We start from the raw sequence: 26,472 nt of genomic DNA, 5'->3' as shown, positions 1-26,472 counted from the left end.
ATCATCAATCATTCCAAAGGGTCTGGGGTTAGCCCAAGTGCATCTGAACATCTCTGTGATCAACCTCCCCTCAGCCATCACCTCACTGTCCTGAGGTGTGGTGTGTCTAAAGACCTTCCTACAGTTAGTCCATTCATTCATTCACTCCACCATTGTTTGTTGACCACCTTCTGAGTGCCAGCCTGTGCTGGCCAATTGAGATAGAAAGATCAGTAAGACAGGGTCCTCTGCCTTTGGGGAGCCCAGGGAAGGGGGGAAAGGCAGATGGCCAAACCAATGGGAACACTATGGTATAAACACTGAAAAGAGAGGGATTGTCGTGATGAGCATCTTGGCAGCCCTGTCTGGACATCCCTGAGGTCAGGTATCGGATGCTCCCATGGCCAAACAGGTGATTACTTAGTAGGGGGAAGGGGAGGGCTGGGTAGCCCCATGGACTGGGCCTCAGCACACAGGTGCTGTACCCATGAACTGGCTCTGGTCCCCCTGCAGCTCGCCAGCCTGGGGTTTCCCTGGCAGATGGCCCAGAGCAGAGTTCAGATTTCCCCTGGCCTTTCACCCCCATGCAAGCTCCACTAAAGCAGGTGCCTGTGGCTCCTCCCACTGTCCTGAGGCACAGTGGCTTGTCTGGCCCAGGCTCACCTTTCCTCATGCCCCACATACCTCTGCTCCACCACGTCTCCACTCTTCCTGATCTCCAGCCCTGCCCCAGCCCCTGCACCCCTGACTCTATTCCTTTTCCAATCCCGGGGAACCTTGCTCTCAGCAGTTCCTGTCTCTCCAGCGTCTCCACTCACTGCCCCTCCACTAGCCACTTTTTTTTTTTTTTTTTTTTTTGAGACGGAGTCTCACTCTGTCGCCCAGGCTGGAGTGCAGTGGACAGATCTCAGCTCACTGCAAGCTCCACCTCTGGGGTTTACGCCATTCTCCTGCCTCAGCCTCCTGAGTAGCTGGGACTACAGACGCCCGCCACCTCGTCCGGCTAGTTTTTTTTTTTTGTATTTTTTTAGTAGAGACGGGGTTTCACCGTGTTAGCCAGGATGGTCTCGACCTCCTGACCTTGTGATCCGCCCATCTCGGCCTCCCAAAGTGCTGGGATTACAGGCTTGAGCCACCGTGCCCGGCCAACTTCTTTATATTCAAACAGCCCCAGGGGCCCTCTAGCTCTAAGTAAACTCTTAGGCTGGAAGGCTTCCTCAAAGGTTCCCATTCCCTCCCCACCAAATCTAAAGGACTGTTATTTGTCCTTGTGTCCCATGACCCTTCTGCCCAGAGCTTATCCTTTCTGGTTTCCACCACACTGGCCTATCTTCTCCCCACTGCTCTTGCTCCTCTACCGTTCCCGCTCCCCACTAGGTGAGAGCACCTCCAACCAAAGCATTTCCTTTCTAGCCTCCTCCACTGTAGGAGACACCACTGCCCCGATGGCCAAGGAGCCAAGCTTTGGTATTATCTTTCCTTCATCCTGACTGTTGATCCCTCATGTCTGTTCAGCATCCATGCTGTAGCTCTTTTTCTTTTAAGATATCCGCATCCCTCCCCTCCAACCCCATCTCGCTCCCCCTGCCTCACCCCCTCCTGGATTGCTCCCACACGATTCCTGGACTCCTCCCTGCTGTGGCCCCGTTTGTTCTACACACTAGGGCTTCTAGATCAATCTTCCACTCATATTTCATGTTTACCAGACTCCTCCCAATCTTCCACTCATATATCATGTTGATCAAACCCCTCAGGAAACCTCAGTGGCTCCCGTGTCCCCATCTCATAAATTAAATTCTGCTTACTTTCCACGCCCCCAGAGCCTATCCTGTGCAACCTATTTCCCAGTGTTCCCTGATAGTCCCATGTCAGAGAAACCCTCCCCAGGCCTGCTCAAGTGTCCCCCTCCTCGAGCCTGGGTCTGATTGCCCTGATGAACATGATAGATCTTTGCCTCTTTGGAATGCCCCACCCTCTGTCTTATAATGATTCTAGAGCTGGTGTCTTTAGATCTGCCTAGATCTGGATTTGCTTCTCAGCTCCATCTACTAGCTCTGGAGTCTTGGGGAAATACTTGTTTTCTAGTTTCCTCATCTGTGGCACAACACGCACATCACTGTGCTGTTGAGGGGACTGTGCGAGAAACCATATGTACAGTGTATATTGCTATGCCTGGCACGTCATAGGCACTCGACAAATAGCAACTTAAAATACCAGGCAGGCCACACTAAGTGTACACTTAGCATACCACAACTAACACTAACCACACCTCGCAGGCTGCCCCTCTTGATTAGTGTTGAGTGCCCGTCCCTTCCCTTGGCCCCATCCCACCCAATGTTTCGTCTCAGGACAAATCATGTCTTCCACAAAGCCCTGTGATCTCCTAGGAAATGAAGAGTCAGTGCCAGGAAAAAACAGTTCCGTTCACCTTCTGTCATGTGTGTGTGTGTGTGCACGCATGCATGCATGCATGTGTGTGCGCATATGCATGTGTGAGCGCACTTGTGTGTGCGTGTGTGTGCGACACTGTCACTCCTCTTTCAAACTAGACTGTGTTTTTCAACACTACTTGCACATTAGAATCACCTTTGAAGCTTTAAAAAAAGCTCTTACCAAGCAAACACCCTTCCTTCCATTAAATCAGATTCCCTGGGAGTTGGGGGAGGGGGACCCAAAATAAACACTAAGTCTCTCAAAGACAGGGGTGTGCCTTAGATTTCTGCCCTATCCCACACCGTGCTCATATTCAGGTGGTAGAGCTTAGTAACACCTGTAGGCTGGTTTGCACAATAATTCTTTAGCCTGTGCTTTTTTAAAATTACAGAAAGGAAATGTTAGTACAACTTCCTTGGTAACACATTCACGATCTGAATGAATGGGATAATTATTCAGGCTAATTACTTTAAGTATGTTAGTGAACCATAAAGACCATAGGGGAAAGAGGTGGGGAACAAGAGGTGATACTCAAATCAATCAAGTTGCTAATTACTAGCAGCTCTAGGGAAGGCTGGGTAAAGCAGAAATGGAAATAATTGGTGCAGAAATTTCAATGATGTATATTCTCTGTCCCCAGTTAGCACTAATAATTAAGGCTTGATGAAGTTTACACAGTTCAAACATATCACACACTCTCTGCTGTGCAGGGCAATTCAATAATTTGGAAATTATCAGACCTCTTCCTCTTCCCCCTTTCTGCCTCCCTCCTGTTAGCCTCCAGCAAGCACATAGTTTTCACATCTACCTAAGGCAGACAGGTCTAGGGTCTCAGACACAAGATGACAGCCATACTTAATGTCTTAGATGCTTAGAGCCAAAGGAAGTATGTATACATGTGTGCACACACATGTGCATTCATGTATGTGTATAAATGCACGTTCAAATGTCTATCTACTAGCCTGGCCCCTTTGTGTAATAATATAAGATGATGGTCAAGCATTCAGGCTCTTAGAGTCCAGTTGCCTGGGTTCAAATCCCAACTCTGCAACAAACTTAGAAGCCTTGGGCAAGTCTAATTCCTTACCTGTAAATAAGTATGGTAACAGCACCTATTTCATGAAGTTGATGTGAGGACTAAATTAGATGATCCACATGATATGCTAAGGATAGTATCTAGTCCACAGAAAATGCTCACAATGGTTCCTAGCCATTTGTCTCTAGTCAGCACACTATGCTTAACTTGACATTTAGATGGACATTTTAAAAAGTTATGAATTAGAAATACCTGAAGGTTGGCTATAGGTGCCTGAAAAATTCCATCACACCCCACTGCCACTCCTAGCTGCAGGTTTTTCACTCAGCCCCTCATCCATCTACACATCCATTCAACAAATACTTATCATGTGACCAGTCTGTGCCACAGACTGTGTGGAGTGCCGGGGCCCTAGGGGTGAACCATCTCCAACCTTAAAAAGCTTAAGATTTGGAAGTGGGACAGATAAACCAGTAGTGACAATACCATGAGACATGCTACAACAGGTACGATTGTAGACAGCGCTGGGGACACTGGGGGTATCCCCTAACCTAGACCTAGGGAACAGTTTCTCCAAGATAGTTGTATCTAGTCTGAGACAACTTGAAGAACACTCAGATTTGTAGAGACATGTAGCAAAAAGATAAACTTTGGAGTGCAAAACCTCAGTTCTCAGTTCCTAGTTCTGTAACTTACCTTGACTTTTGGCACTTTCCTTAATGTTCAAGCCTCAAATTCCTCATCCATATAATGGATACAAGAGTATGTGCCATGCAGTAGGGTTGAAAACATCCCACCCTTAGACCAGAGTGAAAGAGAGCCTTGCCCTGGGTTCAGCTCTAGGGGGCCATGGAATCTTTAAGACCAAAGGAATGTGTCCACCCAGGGCTTGCCTAGCTCCTACGCCACACTCCAGGAACCCAGGAATTCCCTGTCCTCACAGCTCTGAGCCCACTGCCAGGACATGCAAGGGTCTCTTCCCTGGATCCATCTTCTTGAGTGTAGACTACATGCCTGGCCAGTCCATCCCACTGGAGGGGCAGCCAAGGAGTGGCTGTTTGCAAAAGAGGAGTGGAAGATGCCTAGGGAAGTGGACTGGGTTGTCAACAGTGATGTTCTTTAAGCCCAAATAGTGAGACGGAGGTTGGAAGGAAGAAAAGACAGCTGTGGGCTTCCTGTGTCACCATCTTCCAGAGCAGCAATCCGAGGTGTCACAGAATTCTAAATTCCAGGATATTATAATAGTGTATTTATTAAAGTTGGGGGGAACTGTGAGCTTGATTTACAACTAAGTGGATATTTAGTACATGCCAGCCTTCATTTGTGTGGGTGAGACTGGTTGAGAAGTCCAGAAATAATGCACGTAGAGCAAGCAGCACCATGCCTAGCACACGGTGGGTGCTCATAACAAAACAGCTGTTATTTTTACTATTAACAATAAGAATTCTTCCCACCTCACCCAACTCAAGGAGTGCCATCCCATTTGCCAAGGGAGTTTCCCACCTACCTTTTCCCCTGGGGTGACTGAGATCCTCCAGACGCAGTGGGAATAAGATGGGTACCCATTTGGGAAACCAGGTGCAGAAAAGTTTCCCGTTGTGTCCTGCAGGGTCTCCCCACACGCTGCACAAGCAAAATCACAACTGTGATGTGGCATATGCACCTCTCCCTGCCCAAGCAGCTCCCACACAAGGCAGCAGAGCAAACATACCCCTTTACCAGCCAAAGCCCTCGGAACAGGTTGGTGAGAGTGTAGCAAGCAGATTGACGCTTTCTGGCTAACAAAAGCACAAGTAGGATCTGGGAGCCAAAAAGGAATGCCCAGGAATTTCTTCTGAGGCTCTCAGGACTGAGCATGGCCTAGAGCTCATGAATCTCAGCTCTCTGGCCAGCTGTGTGGCTTGGGCAAGTTTCCTAGACTTGCTGGACCTTAGTTTTCTTATTTGTAAAATGGTCAGGACCTACCTGAGAGGGTTAGTGAAATCGTGTGCATTACATGAAATGGATCAGCTCAGTGCTTGGAACATAGTGAGTGCTTCATATATAATAGACATTATTATTGCTAATAATAATATCGGTGGCAGAGAGAACATGAAAGTGCAAGTAGGGGCCAGGCACGGTGGCTCACACCTGTAATCTCAGCACTTTGGGAGGCCAAGGTGGGTGGATTATTTGAGGTCAGGAGTTCGAGACCAGCCTGACCAACATGGTGAAATCCCATCTCTACTAAAAAAACAAAAATTAGTTGGGTGGTAGTGGTGTGCACCTGTAATCCCAGCTACTTGGGAGGTTGAGGCAGGAGAATTGCTTGAGCTTTGGAGGCAGAGATTGCAGTGTGCCAAGACTGCACCACTGCACTCCAGTCTGGGTGACAGAGTGAGACACTGTCTCAAAAAAAAAAAAAAAAAAAAAAAGGAAAAGAAAAGAAAAAAAGTGCAAGTAGGTAAGACAAAAAGAAAAAAATGCTTTGAAACTTATTTCAGTTGTTAGTTTAAATCTTTCCTCTTCTTTTTCTGCTACTCACTTCTGAAAGAACTATCAAGCAGTCAAGAAAACAAAAAAATGCAGGGGCACAGGGAGCTGAAATCTTCTATAGCAGGCTATTCTGCCCTTGAATGTTTCAGGGTTGGTTATGAGTCTAGAACCTAGTCTTTATGTACGTGAAAAGTATTTCCCCTAATTTGTCCTCACAAAAGAAGGGTACCTGTATGAATCTTTGGAAACTACAGGTTTTGCATTTCTCTAATGCCTGGGGATTCAGACTCCAAAGACAAAGACACTGGTTTGCTGAGACCCCCTCCTCTTATGTGGCCAACCCTAACATGTGGAGATCCAGCATCCTTAGGCATCTTTTCCTTACATGCAGTTCAACCTCTGCATGGCGACTGACTGAGCTTTCAGTTACTACTCGGAACTACTAGAAGCACCATATTTTTTGGAGCTGCAGGAAGAGATATGTGGAGAACCGCCCATTATCGGCCTCAGGAAATCCTGGATGTCGGGGCTTCAATATCACATTACTGAACAACTGCCAGGCATCATGAGGATTACGCCTGGCAGTCAACACCCCCCAAGGGTTCCATGGAAATTATTTTAGAATAATCATAAACATTCTGCAAGAACAAATACATTACTGTGTGGCTCCACGGTATTTTGCTGCAAATCATTTTGGGAAGTAAGCAGCATAAATATTATAACTGAATAAATACAATGGCATTTCCCAGGGAATGCTGTAAGGTTTCCCGTTCAATTCAGCAAGGTTATATGATATGTGTGTCCTGCACTTCAGCCCTAACATGCCCCCAGATGACTAATAGCTGGATGGACATACTTTCTAGAGTTTCTTGAGGAAGCAAGCCCCACACAGCACTTTGCATGCCCTGGGGTCCTGCTTAGTAAGGTAATGTGACAGCTCAGATTTTCTAAGATGGTCCTCACTTCAAATACTTCATCTCATGATCAAACTCTGTGTCTGGTTTGAAAGTCTGGGAAAGGCTATTGGTAATGGAACTTCCTTCTATCCTTCTAAAACCACTGAAATGGATTCTCACCCATCAGTGGTAAAAACTCAGCTGCCATAACCAATGCTTTACGTTGAGGCTCAAGAGCTGAAAGGGGTCTAGAAGAACTCAGACGGTGTGTGTATGATGATGATGCCAAGGGGATGGAAGACAAACGGGACAAATCCAAGGGGAAGGAACGCTTCCAAATGGGCCGGGGAACAGGCATTTGCTCCAATCCCTGTGTATTGTCCCATCTTCAATGGCAGACTCCTGGCCACTGACCAGCACCTTGGATGGCCGGGAAAGCCCCAAGACCAAAGCAACAAGCTCGTTAATAGCACTGAGACTCCCTCCACCTTGTAGCATTTGGGAAACTGACCCCCATACTCCCAAAAGCATTCTCCCTCACTCTTTGTCTTCCTGCAAAATCCTGCTTGGTTCTTGTTTTTCCAAACCCACATCCCCTAGTTCCACAGAAAGGAGAGGTGCTCTTACTGTTATGGGGCGCGCACTGCAGTGTGCCCCTATTTACTGTTGTTCTGTTATGCCTTCTTCCCCTTCTGGACACAAAGGCTTTGCCAGAGAAGTCTGAAGCCTCTCATGAAATTGCCTATGAACTCTAAGACCTATTATTCTCTTCACTGCCTGCCACCATGTCACCATACATTTCGCCTTTCTATACTGCCTAGCACCTCCTACCAGAAGGACACCAGAAATAATTAAAGCTGCCAAGGAATAGTCCCTTTAGGTCCCCCAAGTTGTTTTCCCAGCACAGAGACTGTGCTTTGGAGATGCTAGGGAGGTGCTGGCAGTCCCCTCGGCTCATAGTTACCTGGGCATTTGTACAGCTTCCGGGCTTGAGCTATGTCTCCCTGACTGAGCCGCAAGCGCTGGCCAATGGTTGGCCTGATGCCATTGTCATCTCGACGGGGGAGGATGGTGTCCAAGAAAACTCCTCTACAAGAAGGAAAAAAAGGGAGAGAGAAAGAAAAGTCAAGGCCATCAGTCTGTCCGTGCTGGGATTTCCGGGCTTTATTCCCTTGCCCACAACCCCATCAACATTCCTGCCTCCGGGCCTGCCTGTCCCGGGCTGGCATGACTGAAGAGGTTTCCTTCGCTCGTGCTGGCAATTTCACATTCCATCTCATCAGCTGCCTACTCGCTTTCCAGTGGGAAGATGACTCTGCCAAGTGTAAAAATATGCCCTAGTGCAGTAGCCCAGGGGCTTCCTTAGGAATGTGTCCTGAGCATTTCCATGAAGCCCCGACAGGTCCAGGCCCCAGAGCCACCCTGCTGCACAACTGCAGGGAGCTCCACTCAGAGAGACCGCGGTGTGAGTGGCGCCCCCTGCAGCTGTGCATTAGGAAGTACTGTGTGTGGTTAAGTCCTGGAGCCACCCCGGGAGAGCTTGGGAACTGGTCCAGTGTGAGACTCTCAGGGGCTGGTCAGCAAGTGCAGGTTGGTGAATGAGTGGTCAGAGTTTGGAGGCCCTGCTGGTAAGAGGGAAATCAGATGGAAAATGAGATAAAGGCAGAGAACAAGAAGTAGTGAAAAGAGCCCTGGACTAGACACTTCTACACTAGGCCTGTGTGTGCTTGGACAAGATCATTCCCCTCTCTGAGCCTCTCTAAGCATCAGTTTACCCTACTAAACAATAAGAAATTTGCTGAGATGGTCATGGCAGTCCCTTTTATCTCTAACATTTATTCTACTCCTACTTGACTGAAATCTAAAATGACAGCTTCATTTCTAAACCAGACAAGTGGAAACCAGGTTGCCAGCTGAGTGCTGGCCCTGTTGTAGGCATGGTTTACACCCCGCCTGCTGCCTTGTCTGCTGCCAGCTCTCAGCCTCCTCCTCTGCTTCCAGACCTGGGGCCTCTGCTACCAGATCTGGGGCCTCTCCTGGATGTTAGGCCTGTCCTTGAATCCACGCCTCCTCCAGTCACCACCTTGTTTTTTTGCTTCCCTTCTTAACCAAGTTTCTAGAAAGTATTGTCTCCATTCCCCGAGTACTCGACTCTCTTTCACTCCTCAGTCCAACGATGATCTGACCCCATCAGCAACTGTCACCACTCGTCTGCCAGTGGACACCTTCCAATCTCTGTCTGCCCTCTCTCCAGCACTGGGACCTCTGATGCCCCCTCCCTCCTCACTCTCTTCTCCCTGGGTCCAGGCCACAGCTCTCTCTGAGCAGTGAGACAAGAACCACTTCTGCTTCCCTTTCAATGATGTCCCTTGGGTTTCTGCCCTCTCCCTCTGTCCTCTCTCTCCATGTTCCATCTACTCCTATGGCTTTTAACCAACATCTGCAGCCTCATAGCTAATCCTCTGTTTCCAGCCCAGGATGCTCTGCTGAGCCCCAGATGCCTCGTAACACCTCCCCTGGGCTGTCCTATGGGCCTCTTATATCCAACATGCTCAAAACCAAATTTATCACAGTTCCATCCTTCTGCTCACTCCATGATCCTCATCTTCTGAGCCAGAATCTGAGGGCATTCTCAGGTCCTCCCTTTCCCTCATACTCTCCTACCAAACCAGGAGCCAGGTCCTGTCCACTATACCTTTTTTCCACCCCTGGAACCCATACCCTCCGCCTTGTTCCCAGACTATTGCCATAGCTCAAGTGATCAATATCCCCTTCCTGAACTCTTTACAGTAGCTTCTTAACTGACCTCCCTCCCTGTAGACTCAGCCACTTCTACTCTACTGCTCCCCTTGGCCACAATGCTGCAATGGAATCATCCCAAAATGCAAGGGGAAGCACGTGCCTTCTTCGCTTAGAACCCTTCACCAACTTCCAGTCACCACTCGGATCTCTAGGCTGTTTGCTCACTGACTTCTGCCTTCCTCTCCAGCCTGACTCGTTAATCCCATAACCAAAATAATACTCAACAAGAATAAAGCATATGTCATTATTTTAAGCAACACTAAGCTCCTTGTAGGCCCCAAATATGTCCTCGCACATACTATCCGCTCCCTAGGCTGCCCATGCCCTGTATTTTTTTGTCTACTTGTAAACTCCTATTCATTCTCCAAAACCCCATCAGATGTCTTTCTCTATTAAAAGACTTCCCCAAGCCTTTTCTACTCCCCTCATCTGGAGTTTATCATTCCCTGCTCTGGGTCTTAATCATTTGTGTAGTCTCTTCTTATCATACTGTATTGTCTTTTTTAAGGAGTGGTGGTATTCGTCTTCCTTGCTAAAAGTAAGTTCCTCAAGCAGAGAGACTGGGTGTTTTATCTCTGTCCTTAGAAACTAGAGCACAGCAGGCCTCAAAAAACGCTTCTTGAATTAAATTATGCAACCAGGATAAAGCACTGTCTTTTAAAAACTTTGCAAAATAGTTATTTACTTCCAAAATGGAAGCGAAAATGTACGTCACCTAGCTATTAGCTGTGCATGCTCGTGCTCTCTCTCTTTCTCTCTCTGTCTCTTTTAAGCACTGTTTCTATTTCCCTAAATTCTGTAACACGTTGGAAAATAACTATTATTCCTGGTTCTTCCTGGTTACATCACTTTGTTATCTTTTTGTTTTTGTGTAGACTTTTCTTTTTTTCCCTAAAGCAGATTTTAAGCTCACTTTCCAATCTTAGCCTGTGGGAGTCTAGATCATCTGCTGATTTCCTTTTCAGCATCTCCGTACCCAATATGTAACCCTTGACCTGTCTTTCTCTAGCACCCACAGCCTCATCTCTGGGTCTGGACTCCTGTAGAGAAACTTTAGTGGAATCCTTGGCCTCACTCACTGACTTTACTACATTTTAAACCACAAGTGTTGACTCTGCGGAAAATCCTAAATTCAATCATCAGCTACTCCAGAAACAGCCACTCTGCCCTAATGAAAGGTGTGTCCTTTTGTAATTATTTTCTTGGTTCCCTTGCAGAAAGGAATTCTGCAGCACAAACATAAGGATCACTACAGTCTCTAAGCACCCCACGCTACCTGGCCACATCACGTAGGTGACTTCTCCAGTGGGCCTGGTGCATAGAGGCCATGTTCTTGCACTTACTCATCGTTCATAGGACTTTCCGATGTGCCAGGCCCTGCACTGGGCCCTTTCCCTGCACCACCTCATTTCATCTTCATAACACCCTAAGAGTCAGGTGCCATTATCACAAGAGCTCTCACTCTACAGGGGAGAAGACTGAGCCTGCAGAGCTTAAGTGACTTTCCCAGGGCACAGAGCTGGTCATGGAGAGGCGGGCCTGGAGCTCACCTCTGGGAATCCTCCTCCTTCCAGCCAGTGTTTCCTGCTGCCCAAGGAACAGTAGGCCTTACGATGCATTAAATTATAGAGCTAAGAACATCGCAGATTTCAAAAACCAAAACATCAGGAACAACATTGGCTCACACTCAGACCGCTCTTTGGTGCTGGACGTCCTCCCTTGCATATCCTAAGCTGCCAGCAAGAGCTTCCAGCTCTGGAAGATGTTTACTACAAGAGCCGTCCCCTGTGTAAACCACAGCAGTGACGTTCCTTCCCTCTTTCATGTAGGACAACTCTAAGCATTGACATTCTGCTAAACTAAGACAGAGTTCAGCAGATGCCTCAGGGAATAAAACTGTCAGCTCTGAGTTCTGAAACAAAGAGGCCCCTGTACAAGAGAACTGTCTCCTCATCTCCTGGATCTTTGCCCAGCAAAACCCCCAAAGAGACTGCTCCCCACAGCCTGGGTCCAACCAAAGGGGAGGGGAGAAGAACTGCAATAAACTAGAGGGAATAAAGTTGGAAGGAGACAGCTCAATCGTAAAGAGACACAAAGATTGAGTTTCCCATCAGCAGGGTATAGCATTTGCCCGCCTCCCCAGATCAGCATATGTTCTACGGGCTCTATTCTGCTCTTTTACAGAATCCAACATGAGGTACAGGCCAGCTTCAGGGTCTTTGTGACCAGAAATAATGCCATGGAGTTGGGAGTGGGGAAACTATTGACAAAATGCCAATAGAAAAGCCCCCAGTAAAAACCCACTGAACAAGATCGTTTTCTGAAAATCCGTGTAAAATGTTGGCAGAAAGGACAATGCAGTTATCCACCTGCAACAAAACACATTTGCTGAAACCATTCTCAACTCTGGGGCAGAGGTGAGAGGGTAGTAGTGGCAGATTGTTAAATAAAAAGTCACTCCTCCTAATAGCCATATCCTACTGCAACGTGAAGCTGCCATACCTCCCAGTGAGAGGTGGAGTCTATTTCTCCACTCGCTTGAGTTTGGGGCTGGCCTTGTGGCTTACTTTTACCAATAGAATGTGGCAGAAGTGATGTCACGCAAGTTCCAAAGCTGGGGCCTTAAGAGGCTTGCAGCTTCCCCGCTTGCCCTCTTGGAACTCTGAGTCCCCATGCAGTGAAAAGTCTGGTCTAGCCTACTGGAGGATGAGAGGCCACGTGAAGGAGAACCAAGGGGCTCCCAGAGAGAACGGAGGGGCATGAACAGGCAGCACCAAGTGCCAGGCGTGTGACTGGTCATCCTGGACTCCCCAGCCCAGTCTGTCAGATGACTGCTGCTGTGAGTGATCCCGGGAAAGACCAGAAAAGAACAAGCCTGACTAACTAACCCACAGTATCATCAAAAATAATAAGCTGCTGTTTTAAGTCACTAAGCTTGGGGGTCAATTGCTCTGCAGCAGTAGCTTATGTAACAGTAGCAGGAGGGTCCACCTGCCCTCGGCGAGCTGCTCTGCTCCTAGCTGCCCATCCTCCCGTGTGCTGCCCCTGCTGATCTCCCTCCTAGATACTCTGGGGACTTTTGATGAGGAATTTTTATTTCATGGGTTTGGCCCATGGATTTCCACTGGTCTGGGCTGATGGTTCACATTGACAAGCGCGTTAGAAATGGTTATCCCCTGAGGGACAACAGGCATGGCATTATGAGCTAGCAATCCTAGAAAACTATATATATATATATATTTCAAAAAGAAAGACAAGAAAAGAAATGCTGGGACTGGAAGATCCTCTGCCTGCATCCTGTCCTGGCCTCTGGGTCCAGGGCTTGTGCGGTGCCTGGCATGGAGCAGGCGGTGAGAAGGCAGTGCAGTTCCTACAGCACACAAATGCCCTACATGGTACAGACTTGTAGATTCACCTTAATAAAGTAGCCATCGCATTGGTGAGCACATGGAAAAACTGCAAAGAGCATAATGGAAATTTCTACCCTCACCTATTCCCCAACATTGCCAGGTCCCCCTGGCCCCTTTGGACTCATTCATTAATTTATTCATTTAGCAAATATCTATTGAATATCTACTAGGTGGCAGGCACTATGTTGGGTGTTGGGGACTAGAAGAGAATGAGATAGTCTCTGTCCTCAAGGATCTCAGTCTACTGCCAGAGAAGGGAATACAAGAGATAAATATGAATATATAAATTAATAATTAGTAATAGATAAATTAAAAAGCAATATGAAGAGTTATGGCAGCTACAGAAACAAGACCCAAGGAAAAAGCTTCTCCCTTGGGCCCACTTGACATAGATTCCCTGACAAAACTGATACTTGGTCTCTAGTAGCAGCCTGTTACTCCTGGATGATGGGCTTGGCCTTTGGGTATTCCCTGCACCATTTCCCAAACAGGTGAATCAGCCCACCCCAAGACCCAAGCATCGCCTCCCCCGTGGATATCTGCACACTGCACTGGCATCCTGAGACTCCCTGCACACAGCCTCAGGGTGGATCCCTCAATGTCTCAGCTTCCCAATCTGGAAGAGGAGGCCCTTCCAGCTTCAGATTTCCTGTATGGCAGTGAATGAGATCCTATCTGTCAACCCCTCACCCACCTGCACCAGACTGAGAAACTGCAACATGAAAGGTTGGAGCTGGAAGGGGCTCAGAGAACATCTAGTCCAACCCTCTCACAAGGAAACCAAGGCCCATGGAGGTGGAGATTTAACCATCACACAGCTGCCCCTAATTACTGTCTGCCTCCCTCAAAGGCAAGGGTCACATGAGAACTAGGACTAGAACCCAGCTTCTGCCTCTCAATTCGGTGGTCTCTTCATCACACCGTGTTTCTTCTACTATCTTTGGAAAAGAGCCAGGAGAAGATCAAAGAGGCCAGGAAGGCTCAATTTCATGCCACTCCCAAGTGCTGTCAAAGATGCCAGCTTCAACAAAACTCCACCCATTAGATCTCATGTCTGGGAGCAGGATAGAGATCATGACTAAAGCAGCTGTGTGGCCAGAGGAACAGCGCCCCCTGAGAACTTGGGATGCTGAGATTTAGATGATTTCTGCCATAGTCCTAACAACAAACTCATCAACAGGATGCTTTTGGCAGCCTTACCCAAGAGCCAAGGAGCCCTTTGCAAACAGTTTCCCTTTCACTCCCAAGAGCCATATATTTTCTGAGCAAATCTTTATGGACATGGAGACTCATGGAATGGATTATTTCCCTCTTTGCTGTGACTGCTAGGGAGCACAGGGCAGTATTTGCTGTCAACTTTAACCAAGTGTACATGACCTCACAGCATATACTCTGAGCACTAAACTTATTCTGGGACTCAACTTAGCTTTCTAGCCTTATTTTTTCCTTCTCCTTTCCCCCCGTTTTCTCACCTATTATTTATCTTTGTTATCCCATGTGTATATTGGAAGTTACCACAGATCTTTTTGGGGGAAATAAATAAACAAACCTGTGTTTTATTTCCCCCATTTTGGGGGAAATAAATAAATAAAAAAGCAAAGAACTGGTTTTAACAGGAGACTGAAGAGAAAGCACCAAGAGAGAAAATATTTGTTCTCTGTGCCTCCTTTAACTCAAGGGTAGAAAGACCTACAAAACTGGGACAAGTAGGGAAAAACTTCTGCACGCAAAGCACTTACAGGGTCTAGAAGCAAGGACAATACTGAAAATCTTTAATGTCTGCCAGGCACAGCACATCAGAACAGCTCATCAGAACAGACCCTGCCCATGCCAGCCATAAATAAACGGCCCAGCCCTACTTGAATACAGCAGCTTCCATCATCTGTGACCTGCAGGTGGGAACCTGGGTCCTTGCTCTCACTCCAGTCCTCAGTTACCTGTGCATCTGAGAGCCGGCTGGAACCTCATTGTCTTCACCTCTAAAATGAATCGATGATTTACAGCCCTCCCAGCCCTGACACTGCCTAGTTTCCAATAAACCAAACCTCTACGAGGAGAATTGGTGAGCACCACCATGCTTCTACAAAAGACTCCCCCCACCCACTGGAAATTTGACACAGAGCCTCTAAGTTATTATCCCAGCCAACCTCTCGATAATTTCCCTTTTCCAGTTTGCTGCTTGTGACATTAGGGCATGATGGAATGTCAGCTTCACAATGGGATTCAATCTTATTAACGGGAACCTGATTAGATTATATTTCACTGCAGCCCAGAGGCCACTGTATTTCAAGGACAGACAGGCCAGCCGTGCTAGGAGCATGCAGAGACCCACTCTCCGCAGACCTCCAGGAATCCGACCCAAGCCTGCGGCAGGCACAGTGAAACACAGACGAGGCATAAGCATAGATTCCGACCTTGAGAAGGTGTTCCGGGCGTAGTGCATGATGCTGTCAAAGTCGTATGTCTCTCCCAGAGAGCTCACTTCCCCAGCTTCCATTTTTAAGAAATTATACTCCTGACCTGTGACACAACACTGTGTTAAGGCCTTGGAAAACCAAGTCAGGCACCTGAAAGGAGGCAGAGGAAGGAGAAGGAGGGCCCATAGCAACTTCCCAGGGCTCTCTTGGCCCAATCAGTCAAATAACAGGGCTTGTAGTGGTTCTTGTTGTTTTGAATAATTAGATATTTGAAACTTCCAGCAAGCCCTGTGTTCTCCCAACTCCACCACCCGAGACCTATCCCCATATGCCACTCAAACCTCTTAAAGTAAGTTTGCAGACAGATTAGTTATCAACTCACTTGCCCCTGCAAAAAAACAAAAAGTAAAAATAAAAAGCTCTGGGCCGGGTGCTGTGGCTCACGCCTGTAATCCCAGCACTTTGGGAGGCTGAGGTGGGTGGATCACCTGAGGTCAGGTGTTCGAGACCAGCCTGGCCAACATAGCGAAACCCCATCTATACTAAAAGTACAAAAATTAGCCAGGCGTGGTGGCGGGCACCTGTAATCCCAGCTACTCAGGAGGCTGAGGCAGGAGAATCGTTTGAACCCGGGAGGCGGAAGTTACAGTGAGCCAAGATCACGCCACTGCACTCCAGTGTGGGCAGCGAGAGTGAGACTCTGTCTCAAAAAAACAAACAAACAAACAAAACAAATAATCAAACAAAAACCTGATCTTGCAATTTGAAGAAACAAAAGAAAACGAATCAGAAAGTTAAGTTCAATCCTAAATAGCTCACAATTCAGATTCTCTAAAGTATTTGTAAGGCAATCATAGTCTTCAACTAGCTACTTTCATGCTTAATATTAACTTCCATATAAAATTATTTGACATAAGAAAGGTTTTTTTTTTTTTTTTTTTTAATTCTAGACACTTTATCTGCCTTGGGGCAGAATGTTTCTAGGCAGTAACACTGTTTTTACATGTGTTCATGTCCTAATTGTATTTCAGTTTCAGAAAACATGTTGCCTAAGTCAGCAAAAATAACTCATAAAAGCAGCCAGGAGAACTCTTTTTTTTTTTTTTTTTTTTGCTTATCAGCTCTGATGCTGCAGCAGTGTTCTGGTCGACTGTGTTCCTTTCAGGAAACAGAGTTCGATTTCATTATCCTATAAAACATAGAAAATAATTTTGCTTCTGCTCCAACCTCCAAGCTATAGCAGATGACCTCCCAGGAAGCCACAGACGGACAGTGGTCATACTGGTGAGAAGGGCCTGCACAACACAGTCATTGCTCCATATTCAGCAATTAGCATTGCTCAGCTCCTGGCAAGTCCTCTCCTTCCCTCCCTCCTGTCCCTGAGGTTGCCACCTTCTCGACTAGTGCCTTCCAGACTGCACACAGGCCTCCTTACCTGGCTGGATGTTTTCCCTGATGATGGTGACATGTTGGTCTCTGTCTGGCCGGGTGTGTTCATGCCAAAACCCAACCACATGGCCCAGCTCGTGAGCCACAATGCCAAACTTGTCACAGTTCTTCCCAATGGATATGGCCTGTGGGCCTCCTCCACGGCGCCCAACATAGGAGCAACAGCTGGACAATTGCGGGAATACCCAGGTCAGCAGGTCAGAAGACATTCAGAGCAAGAGGCAAGTCCCCCCTCCCACTCTGTATGTGTGCGCGTGTGTGCATGTGTGTGTACGTGTGTGCATGTAAAAGAAACAGAATTTCAGGCGGGGTGCAGTGGCTTACGCCTGTAATCCCAGAACTTTGGGAGGCTGAGGTGGGAGGATCACCTGAGGTCAGGAGTTTGAGACCTGCCTGGCCAACATGGTGAAACCCTGTCTCTACTGAAAAGACAAAAATTAGCCAGGTGTGGTGGTGTGTGCCTGTAATCCCAGCTACTTGGGAGGTTGAGGCAGGAGAATTGCTTGAACCCAGGAGGCAGAGGTTGCAGTGAGCCAAGATCACGCCACTGCACTCCAGCCTAGGAAACAAGAGCTTAACACTGTCTCAAAAGGAAAAGAAAAGAAACAGAATTTCAGTGTCCGACTTCCCACCCAATGACCCAATGCAGAAATTCCCTCCAAAAATAGTTCTTAACCTTTTTGTGGTTATGAATCGTCTTGAAAAGCTGACGAAAGATATGGTCTCTTCCTGACATAAAGTGTATACCATACTCCACCCTCCACCCGAAAGGTGCTGGAGTCCCTGCTGGGCCATTTTTAATGAAAAGGAGGAGTCAGGGGAAGGAGGCAGATGAATGTCTATCATGCATGCAACTTGGTGTCATTATCAGAGGAGGCTTAGAGATGACTCCCTTCTGGGCACAATCATTTTTTTTCAAATAATATTTATATACATTTTCGTAATACTAAAATTTATTTCATCAGTCTTCCATTAATGTACATCTGGGCTGTAACTCCAGTTTTTGCTATTTTAACAAGGCCTCGGGGGAGAGGATGACAAGCAAAACAAACAAAAACAACAGCAAATGAAACAAAGAAATGGTAGGGTACATTTCTACCAATGGGATTCATGGATAAAAGGATATGTACATTTCCACCAATGGGATTCATGGATAAAAGGATATGTACATTTGAAATTTTGACAGATACTGTCAAATTGCACTCCCAAAATGTTGTCTGTTTATATACTCACTAATAAGATATTAAAAGCCCCTTTCTCTTTACCTGAAAGAAAGGAAATCAGTCTATTGAAGAGATATCTGCACTCTCGTGTTTGTTGCAGCACTGTTCATGATAGCTAAGATTTGGAAGCAACCTAGGTGTCCATCAGCAGATGAATGGATAAAGAAAATGTGTACGCACAGAACATATGTACAAGTACACAATGAAGTACTATTCAGCCATAAAAAAGAATGAGATCCTGTCATTTTCAACAACAGGAATGGAACTGAAGATCATTATGTTAATTAAAATAAGCCAGGCACGGAAAGACAAACATCATATGTTCTCACTTATTTGTGGGAGCTAAAAATTAAAACAATTGAACTCATGCAGATAGAGACTAGAAGGATGGTTACGGGAGGCTGGAAGGGTAGTAGGGGACTGGTGGGGAAGGTGGAGATGGTTAATGGGTAAAAAAAAAAAAAAAAATGAAAGCATGAATAAGATATACTATTTGACAAAAAAACAGGGTGACTATAGTTAATAATAATTTAATTGTACATTTAAAAATAACTAAAAGAGTGTAACTGAATTGTTTGTAACACAAAAGGTAAATGCTGGAGGGGAGGATACCCCATTCTCCATGATGTGATTATTTCACATTGCATGCCTGTATCAAAACATCTCAGGTACCCAACAAATATATACACCTACTGTTTACTCACAGAAGCTTAAAAAATATTTAAGTCCTGTTTCCCTTATCCTGGCCAACACTGGTTTTATCAAACTATTTTTGCCAATTAGATAGGTAAAAAATGGGATTTCACTGCATTGAGGCTGGATAGTTTTTCACATATTTTATGTGACTCTTTTTTTTTTTTTTCTGTGAACTATGTGAGCACCTCTTACCCCTGTTTTCTTTCGGGTTGTCCATTTTCTTACGATTGATATTTATTTATTTATTTATTTATTTTTATTTTTATTTTTTTTTGAGACGGAGTCTCGCTCTGTCGCCCAAGCTGGAGTGCAGTGGCCGGATCTCAGCTCACTGCAAGCTCTGCCTCCCTGGTTTATGCCATTCTCCTGCCTCAGCCTCCCGAGTAGCTGGGACTACAGGCGCCCGCCACCTCGCCCGGCTAGTTTTTTTTTGTATTTTTTAGTAGAGACGGGGTTTCACCATGTTAGCCAAAATGGTCTCGATCTCCTGACCTCGTGATCCGCCCGTCTCGGCCTCCCAAAGTGCTGGGATTACAGGCTTGAGTCACGGGGCCCGGCCACGATTGATATTTAAGAACCCTTTGTAAATTAGAGAAACTAGTCAAGAGTGTTGCAAGTATTTTGCTCACTTTGTGAGTTCTCATTTGACTTTGTTTTTGTTTATGTATTGTTTTGTTTTCTTTTTGCATTATAAGAGTTTTTAATGTTAGTATTATAAAATGTCTTCATTTTCTTATGTGCTGCTTAGAAAGGTCATCCATATTTCAAGATTACAAATAAAATCTACTCTTGCTTCCTTCTTATACTCTTTTGGATTTTTTTCTTTCTTTCTTCCATTTCTTTTTCTTCAATACTTACATCTTTGATCTAGCTAGAATAGTTTTTGGTATAAGGAAGTGAGGTAGGAGTCCAGCTTTTTTTCTTTTTTTCACAGAGAGCTATCTAATTATCCCAATATTCAAATATCACTATTGACTTTCTCTCACGCATTTAAACTGTTACCCAAATTTGTGTATAGGTATATTCATTTTGGACCCTTTTTTCTATATATCTATTTTTCCCTTAAAAATAGATTTTAAGGGAAATCTATTTTTGTTTTGTTATTATCTTCCCTTTGCATTTTAATATTCTGCATGTTTGGTTAGACCATTAGATAGCTACCTCTGTCATTACTGTTTTTTCTCTCTCTCTCTCTCCCTCTCTCTTTCTCTCTCTCTCTCTAGTTATTTCCACATGGTTGTTCCTCCAGATAAACTCTAGTATCATTCGTTCAAGCTCTAAAAATATGTATGCATACATACACATGTACATATATATATATATATTATATATATATATATATATGTTGGTGTTTAAATCAGAAAGGCATGAATTTACAGCTTATTTTAGGGAGTTCTGACATCTTTACTATGTTGAGTATTCCTATACCAGGAAGCAATATGTTTTCTATTTTTACTTTTTTTTGTTAGGTTCCTGGGAGTGTTAGCATTTTTCTTCCTATAGGTCTGGCACATTTATGTTTAGTCTTAGATATAGCATCTATTATGTTTCTATTAAAGTTGTGATTTTTTTTCCATGATAAAAATGTATCAAACTATTTCACGTATAAAGAAAATCAATCACCTAGTTTTGTTAATTAATTAATTTTGTGGTCACTTAATAGAGTCTCCTTGTGTTTCTAACAGCTTTTCAACTGATATTCTGGGGTTTCTAGAAACACAATCACATTACCTCCCATCAGTGCAAACATTGCCTCTTTGTTCCTGCCAATATTCACAGTGTTTCTTTCTTTCTCTTGTCTAATTTATATTAATTAGTATTTCCAAAACAATGCTAAATAATTGTGGTATCCCTAAACATCTTAAACTGGTTCCTGATTTTAACTAAAATTAAACGCTTCTAGAAGTATCATCGATAAACATATTATTGGCTTTTGGTTGGAAGTTATTTATATAAATGTGTATATATATATATAATATATATATATATATATATATGTTGGTGTTTAAATCAGAAAGGCATGAATTTACAGCTTATTTTAGGGAGTTCTGACATCTTTACTATGTTGAGTATTCCTATACCAGGAAGCAATATGTTTTCTATTTTTACTTTTTTTTGTTAGGTTCCTGGGAGTGTTAGCATTTTTCTTCCTATAGGTCTGGCACATTTATGTTTAGTCTTAGATATAGCATCTATTATGTTTCTATTAAAGTTGTGATTTTTTTTCCATGATAAAAATGTATCAAACTATTTCACGTATAAAGAAAATCATCACCTAGTTTTGTTAATTAATTAATTTTGTGGTCACTTAATAGAGTCTCCTTGTGTTTCTAACAGCTTTTCAACTGATATTCTGGGGTTTCTAGAAACACAATCACATTACCTCCCATCAGTGCAAACATTGCCTCTTTGTTCCTGCCAATATTCACAGTGTTTCTTTCTTTCTCTTGTCTAATTTATATTAATTAGTATTTCCAAAACAATGCTAAATAATTGTGGTATCCCTAAACATCTTAAACTGGTTCCTGATTTTAACTAAAATTAAACGCTTCTAGAAGTATCATCGATAAACATATTATTGGCTTTTGGTTGGAAGTTATTTATATAAATGTGTATATATATATATATATATATATATATATATGTTTGTAATGCAAGAACCTATCCTTGACATCTATTTCTGTGCTACCTTGGTTACTTTTTTAAAATAAAAACTGCATGTTGTATTGTACAGGTGCCTTTTAGCATCTATTGAGATATGAATATAGCTTCTCTTCTTTGACCAATCAAACTTGAGAATAGATTTCCTACTGTTGAACTAATCTTGTATTCCCTAGATAAATGTATTTGGCAGCCTCCTCTTCTTTTCTTCTGCTGCTGAATTCTATGTGCTAACATTTTATTTAGGATTTTGCATGGCTATTCATATGTGAGATGAGTCTATAATTTTTTCTTTCTTATCTTTTTTATCATGTTTTCCTTTCTTTCTCTATTTATTTGGTGCCATCCTTTTCATTTCAAGGTAGTAATGTCATAACAGTTCCTCAAAAGTAATTTGAAAGCATTCATCTTTCTACATGCTCTAAAAAGTTTAAGTATACCAGAATAATCTGTTTTTGAAGTTTTGAAAGAATTCACTTGTGAAACTCTGGGTCTGGTGCTTTGTGGGAGATGGCTTTTTCCCTCCGTTCTTCAACTTCATTCATAGTTCTTGGTCTGTACCAGTACTTTATATTTATCTTGAAGACTTTCACATTATCCACATTTTCACACTCTTTGCCCTACAGTTTTGCAAGCTACTCTTTTGTGACTCTGCTGAATCTGTGGCTATTTCTCCCATTTTCATTTCTAACTCTATGTATTTCTGTATGATCATATTTTGTCTCAGTTAAACTAACAAGTGGTTTGTCTACTGTTTTCTGCTTGTTTGTTTATTCAGATAATTTACTCTTGAATTTGTTAGCCCTATAATATTTCACCTTGTCTGTTTCCTTGTGCTCTCCTTAAGTTTATTTTGTTGTGGTGATGGTGGTGGGTTGTAAGCATTTATTTTTGCTAGCTTCCTTAAATTGAATGTTTCATTGTCAATGGGTGATGTGGATATTTAAGTCTGTGGGTTTTTGTCTGGACATAGCTTTAGCTATATCTCTTATTTTGAACCATAGGACTTTCATTATCTAGACATTCTGCAATTTTAATCTTGCTGTTTTTATGATCTAAGAGCCATAAAAAGGGAAGCATGGGGGGACTTTTAACTTACCAGCTAATGTTTATTCTATTTTTGTTATTATATTATGTCCAGTTTCACTGCTTTGCAATCAGAAAATATCTTGGTGCTATTTCTGCCTTTTAGAATTCGTTACTATGTTCTTAATGCTTAATAGATGGGCCATTTAAAAAAATGTGTTATGAGGTTATAGAATCTGATAGACCTGTAGAATCAACTCTATTAACTGTATTTTTCAAATCCTCTGTGAATCTCTACTTATGTTTTGGTCAACGTGACACTGACTTACTTGGGTTGACAGAAATAAATTAAGTCTCGTGCTACTGAGCATTGCTGTCAATTTCCCCTTGAATTCCCTGGGGCTTGTTTTATGACTCTTGATGCTATGCTATTTGGTGCATGAAGATTTATGACAGTTATATTCTCACCGTCGCTTATGCCCTTTCTCATTATAAAGTGTCTCGGCTTTGGTCTTGTTTAACATTTTCTGACTTTAAAAACAAAAACAACAAAACAGTGAAAACGTAGTCAACGACTACAATTGTGATCCCAGCTTTCTCTTTGTTAGCATTTACCTGTATGGCTTCTTTCCTTTTACTTTTAAATCTCTCTAGGTTGTTTTCTTCAGTAATCGTCTTATGTATAGAACATGTAGTTGGGTTTTGTTTTTTTGTTTTGTTTTGTTTTGTTCTGAGATGGAGTTTTGCTTTGTTGCCCAGGCTGAAGTGCAATGACAGGATCTCGGCTCACTGCAACTTCTGCCTCCCAGCTCCGAGTGATTCTCCTGCCTCAGCCTCCCAAGTAGCTGGGATTACAGGCATGTGCCACCACACCTGGCTAATTTTGTATTTTTAGTAGAGACGGGGTTTCACCATGGTCTGGACCACCAGGCTGGTCTGGAACTCCCGACCTCAGGTGATCCTCCCACTCAGCCTCCCAAACTGCTGGGATTACAGGCATGAGCCACCACTCCCAGCCGGGTTTGGGTTTTTGATCCAACATGAGAACCTTTTTCTTTCACTAGGAAAGTATATCACACATATTTATTGACATAACAGATAACTTCAGTCATAAGCCAGTCATTTTATTATATATTGTTTTCTGAAGGAAGTCTGTAAATCTGTAGAGTCCCTCAAATTAAATGCAAAATTTTACATACATATTCATCTATTCTTGAAGAAGGAAAGCCCACCGGTTCATCAGATTCTAAATGGGGACACCAAACCCAAGAGGTTAAGAACCACTGCTTTAAGTCTTCATGTGACACACCACCAGTTCCTTCTGTTGCTCTCCTAGTGGCAGGACCCCTGGTCTTCATGGAGTCTCCTGGAATCTTCCTCTTGACCCACCAGCTTTGCCAATGGATTGTAATTTCACCAAGGGCAGAAAGTTTCTAGCAAACCCTGGACTCCTCTAACTAACAGCTCATTGGAAATACTTAGGTCTACAGAGAAAACTCAAGACTCATGAGCCATCCGACTGATTCTGCAGAGGTGGCCTCGCTTTCGCTTACTTACCCACAGGTTCTGTAACTGAATACAATAAAGCTTTCCTCGTCGGTCCTTTCTATGAAGGTCACACAGGTGTGCTTCTCCCAGTGTCTCATGGCCTGCTTAAAAATGGCCCTCTGGCTCCCTGAAACAACAGGGCAAGCACTCAACTTCAATGATGGGTCCATACTTTCTTTAGATGTTTTTTTTTTTTTTTGAGATGGAGTTTTGCCTTTGTTGCCCAGGCTGGAGTGCAATGGCACGATCTCGGCTCACTGCAACTTCTGCCTCCCGGGTTCAAGCGATTCTCCTGCCTCAGCCTCCCGAGTAGCTGGGATTACAGACATGCGCCACCATGTCCAGCTAATTTTGTATTTTTAGTAGAGACGGGGTTTCTCCATGTTGGTCAGGTTGGTCTCAACTCCTGACCTCGGGTGATCCACCAGCCTTGGCCTCCCAAAGTATTGGGATTACAGGCGTGAGCCACGGCACCCAGCCTCCTTAGATGCTTTAAAGCATGCTGAGTTAAGACAAAGGATGTTCCAACAATTAAAAAAAAAGAGAGATTGTTAATAATACTGTATCGTTTACTTGGAATTTGATAAAAGAACAGATTTTGTGTCCTCACCAGCCCTCCAGTGTAAGCATGAGTGGTGATGGATGTGTTAATTAATTTGATTATGGTGATCAAGACATAATATATCAAATCTTCATGTTGTATACCTTGAATATATACAATTTTTATTTGTCAATTAAATATTTTCAAAAAAAAAGAGAGAGAGAGAAAAAAAAAGCTTGTTCTGGTGACCCAGAATAGAAATATTCCAGGAATTTCCAGGAATCAGGATTTCCCTTGCTGAAAACACAACATAACTTTTCTCAGTTGCCAAAACCTAGAGAGTAGGAGTCTGTGGATTGGAGGGGAGGGTAAAAATAGATTTTCAAAATATCCTGGGCTTCCCAAATTTTCCTTTGTATTGAAAGTATTTTCCAAACTTTTACAAAACCTTATCCAGGTTTTTCCATTTGGAAACTGCAGGCTTTTGAAGTAGTGGGGGAGTCAACTCCAGCTCACCAGCGCTGCACTTCACCCCCTCATTTTCTTTTAGACTTGTAGGAGGGTGCTCCTATGCACTCTAAAATTTCTATTTGCGTATACATCTGTGTGTTTTTGCACGGAGTTTCAGTGTCTTGTGGGGAATCCTTGAGCCTAATTTTTCTTCCAGGCCTTTGAAAATAGGTGAATTTCATACTTTCTCTGAACCTGTCTTGGTATTTCCTTGAGTGGAAATTTGCTAAATAGTAAAACTCCAGGCTGACAGTTACATATAGTCAGTCAGTTCTTTTCAAAATCTAGAAGGAAGACTGTTAAATTTTCCTAGAAGCAATGAGAAGGATCTAGGAAAAAACAGTTGTCTGGGAAGTACGAAGGATGGTGGGAGTCGGAGGTATGAGTTCTCCAGGGCCCTCATTGCAAAACAAAAACAAAAATTACAAGCAAAACAAAACAGCTGACATCACTTGGATGTTTGTCCCCTTCAAATCTCATTTTGAAACATAATTCCCAGTGTTGGAGTGGGCCTGGTGGGAGATGTCTGGGTCATGGGGGTGGATCCCTCAAGAAGGGCTTAGCACCATTCCCTTGGTGAGTGAACTCTCACTCTGAGTTCATGTGAGATTTGGTTGTTTAAAAGTGTGTGGCACCTCCCCGACCTCTCTCTTCCTCCCTCCCACCATGTGATGTTCTGGTTTCCTGTTGCCTTCCACCATGATTGCAAGCTTCCTGAGGCCTCACCAGGAGCAGATGCTGCCACCATGCTTCTCAGATAGCCTGCAGAGCCGTGAGCCTAAACAAACTTCTTTTCCTTAGAAACTACCCAGCCTCAGGTATTCCTTTAGAGCAACACAAATGGACTAGCACAACAGCACTCGGGGAGGCTCCCATCATTGCCTACAGGATGTGGGGATGGTATCACATTGTTGTCCCCAAAAACATTCATATAGAATAAAGAATAACAGCTGGGCATGGTGATTCATGCCTGTAATCCCAGCATTTTGGAAGGCCAAGGCAGGTGGATCCCTTAAGCTTAGGAGTTTGAGACCAGCCTGGGCAACATGGTGAAACTCTGTCTCTACAAACAATTAAGAAAAAAAAAAATTAGCTGGGCTTGGTGGCACATGCCTGTAGTCTCAGCTACTCAGGAGGCTGAGGTGGGAGGATCACTTGAGCCCGAAAGGTTAAGGCTGCAGTGAGGCGTGATCATGCCACTGCACTGCAGCCTGGGCAACAGAGCAAGACCCTGTCTCAAAAAAAATAAAAGAAAGCAAGAAAAAACAAACAACAACAAAAAATAGAATAACTTAGCTGTGCATTTCTTTTCTGACATCTTGAAATTTTTGGCTCAAATTGTTTATAGCTCAATCACTTACCAAAAATAG

At 44.0% G+C, this 26,472-nt stretch overlaps 1 protein-coding gene across 1 annotated transcript in view; it reads right to left on the bottom strand.

The window, feature by feature from the left end:
• Window positions 1-26,472, bottom strand: part of TLL2 (tolloid like 2) — a 150,856-nt gene that overhangs the window by 39,570 nt on the left and 84,814 nt on the right. Inside the window, exons 5-9 of the mRNA XM_033187340.1 lie at window positions 24,061-24,178; window positions 16,884-17,062; window positions 15,446-15,551; window positions 7,784-7,908; window positions 4,956-5,071 (exon numbers count right to left, since the gene is read on the bottom strand). Coding sequence (XP_033043231.1) covers window positions 4,956-5,071; window positions 7,784-7,908; window positions 15,446-15,551; window positions 16,884-17,062; window positions 24,061-24,178 — 644 coding nt within the window. The remainder of the gene's footprint in view (window positions 1-4,955; window positions 5,072-7,783; window positions 7,909-15,445; window positions 15,552-16,883; window positions 17,063-24,060; window positions 24,179-26,472) is intronic.

Source organism: Trachypithecus francoisi, unplaced genomic scaffold (genome assembly GCF_009764315.1).
Source record: "Trachypithecus francoisi isolate TF-2019V2 unplaced genomic scaffold, Tfra_2.0 Contig01579, whole genome shotgun sequence".
NCBI lineage: Eukaryota > Metazoa > Chordata > Mammalia > Primates > Cercopithecidae > Trachypithecus > Trachypithecus francoisi.
The sequence above is the reverse complement of the archived record's forward strand: the minus strand, read 5'-3'. Positions and strand labels throughout refer to the sequence as shown.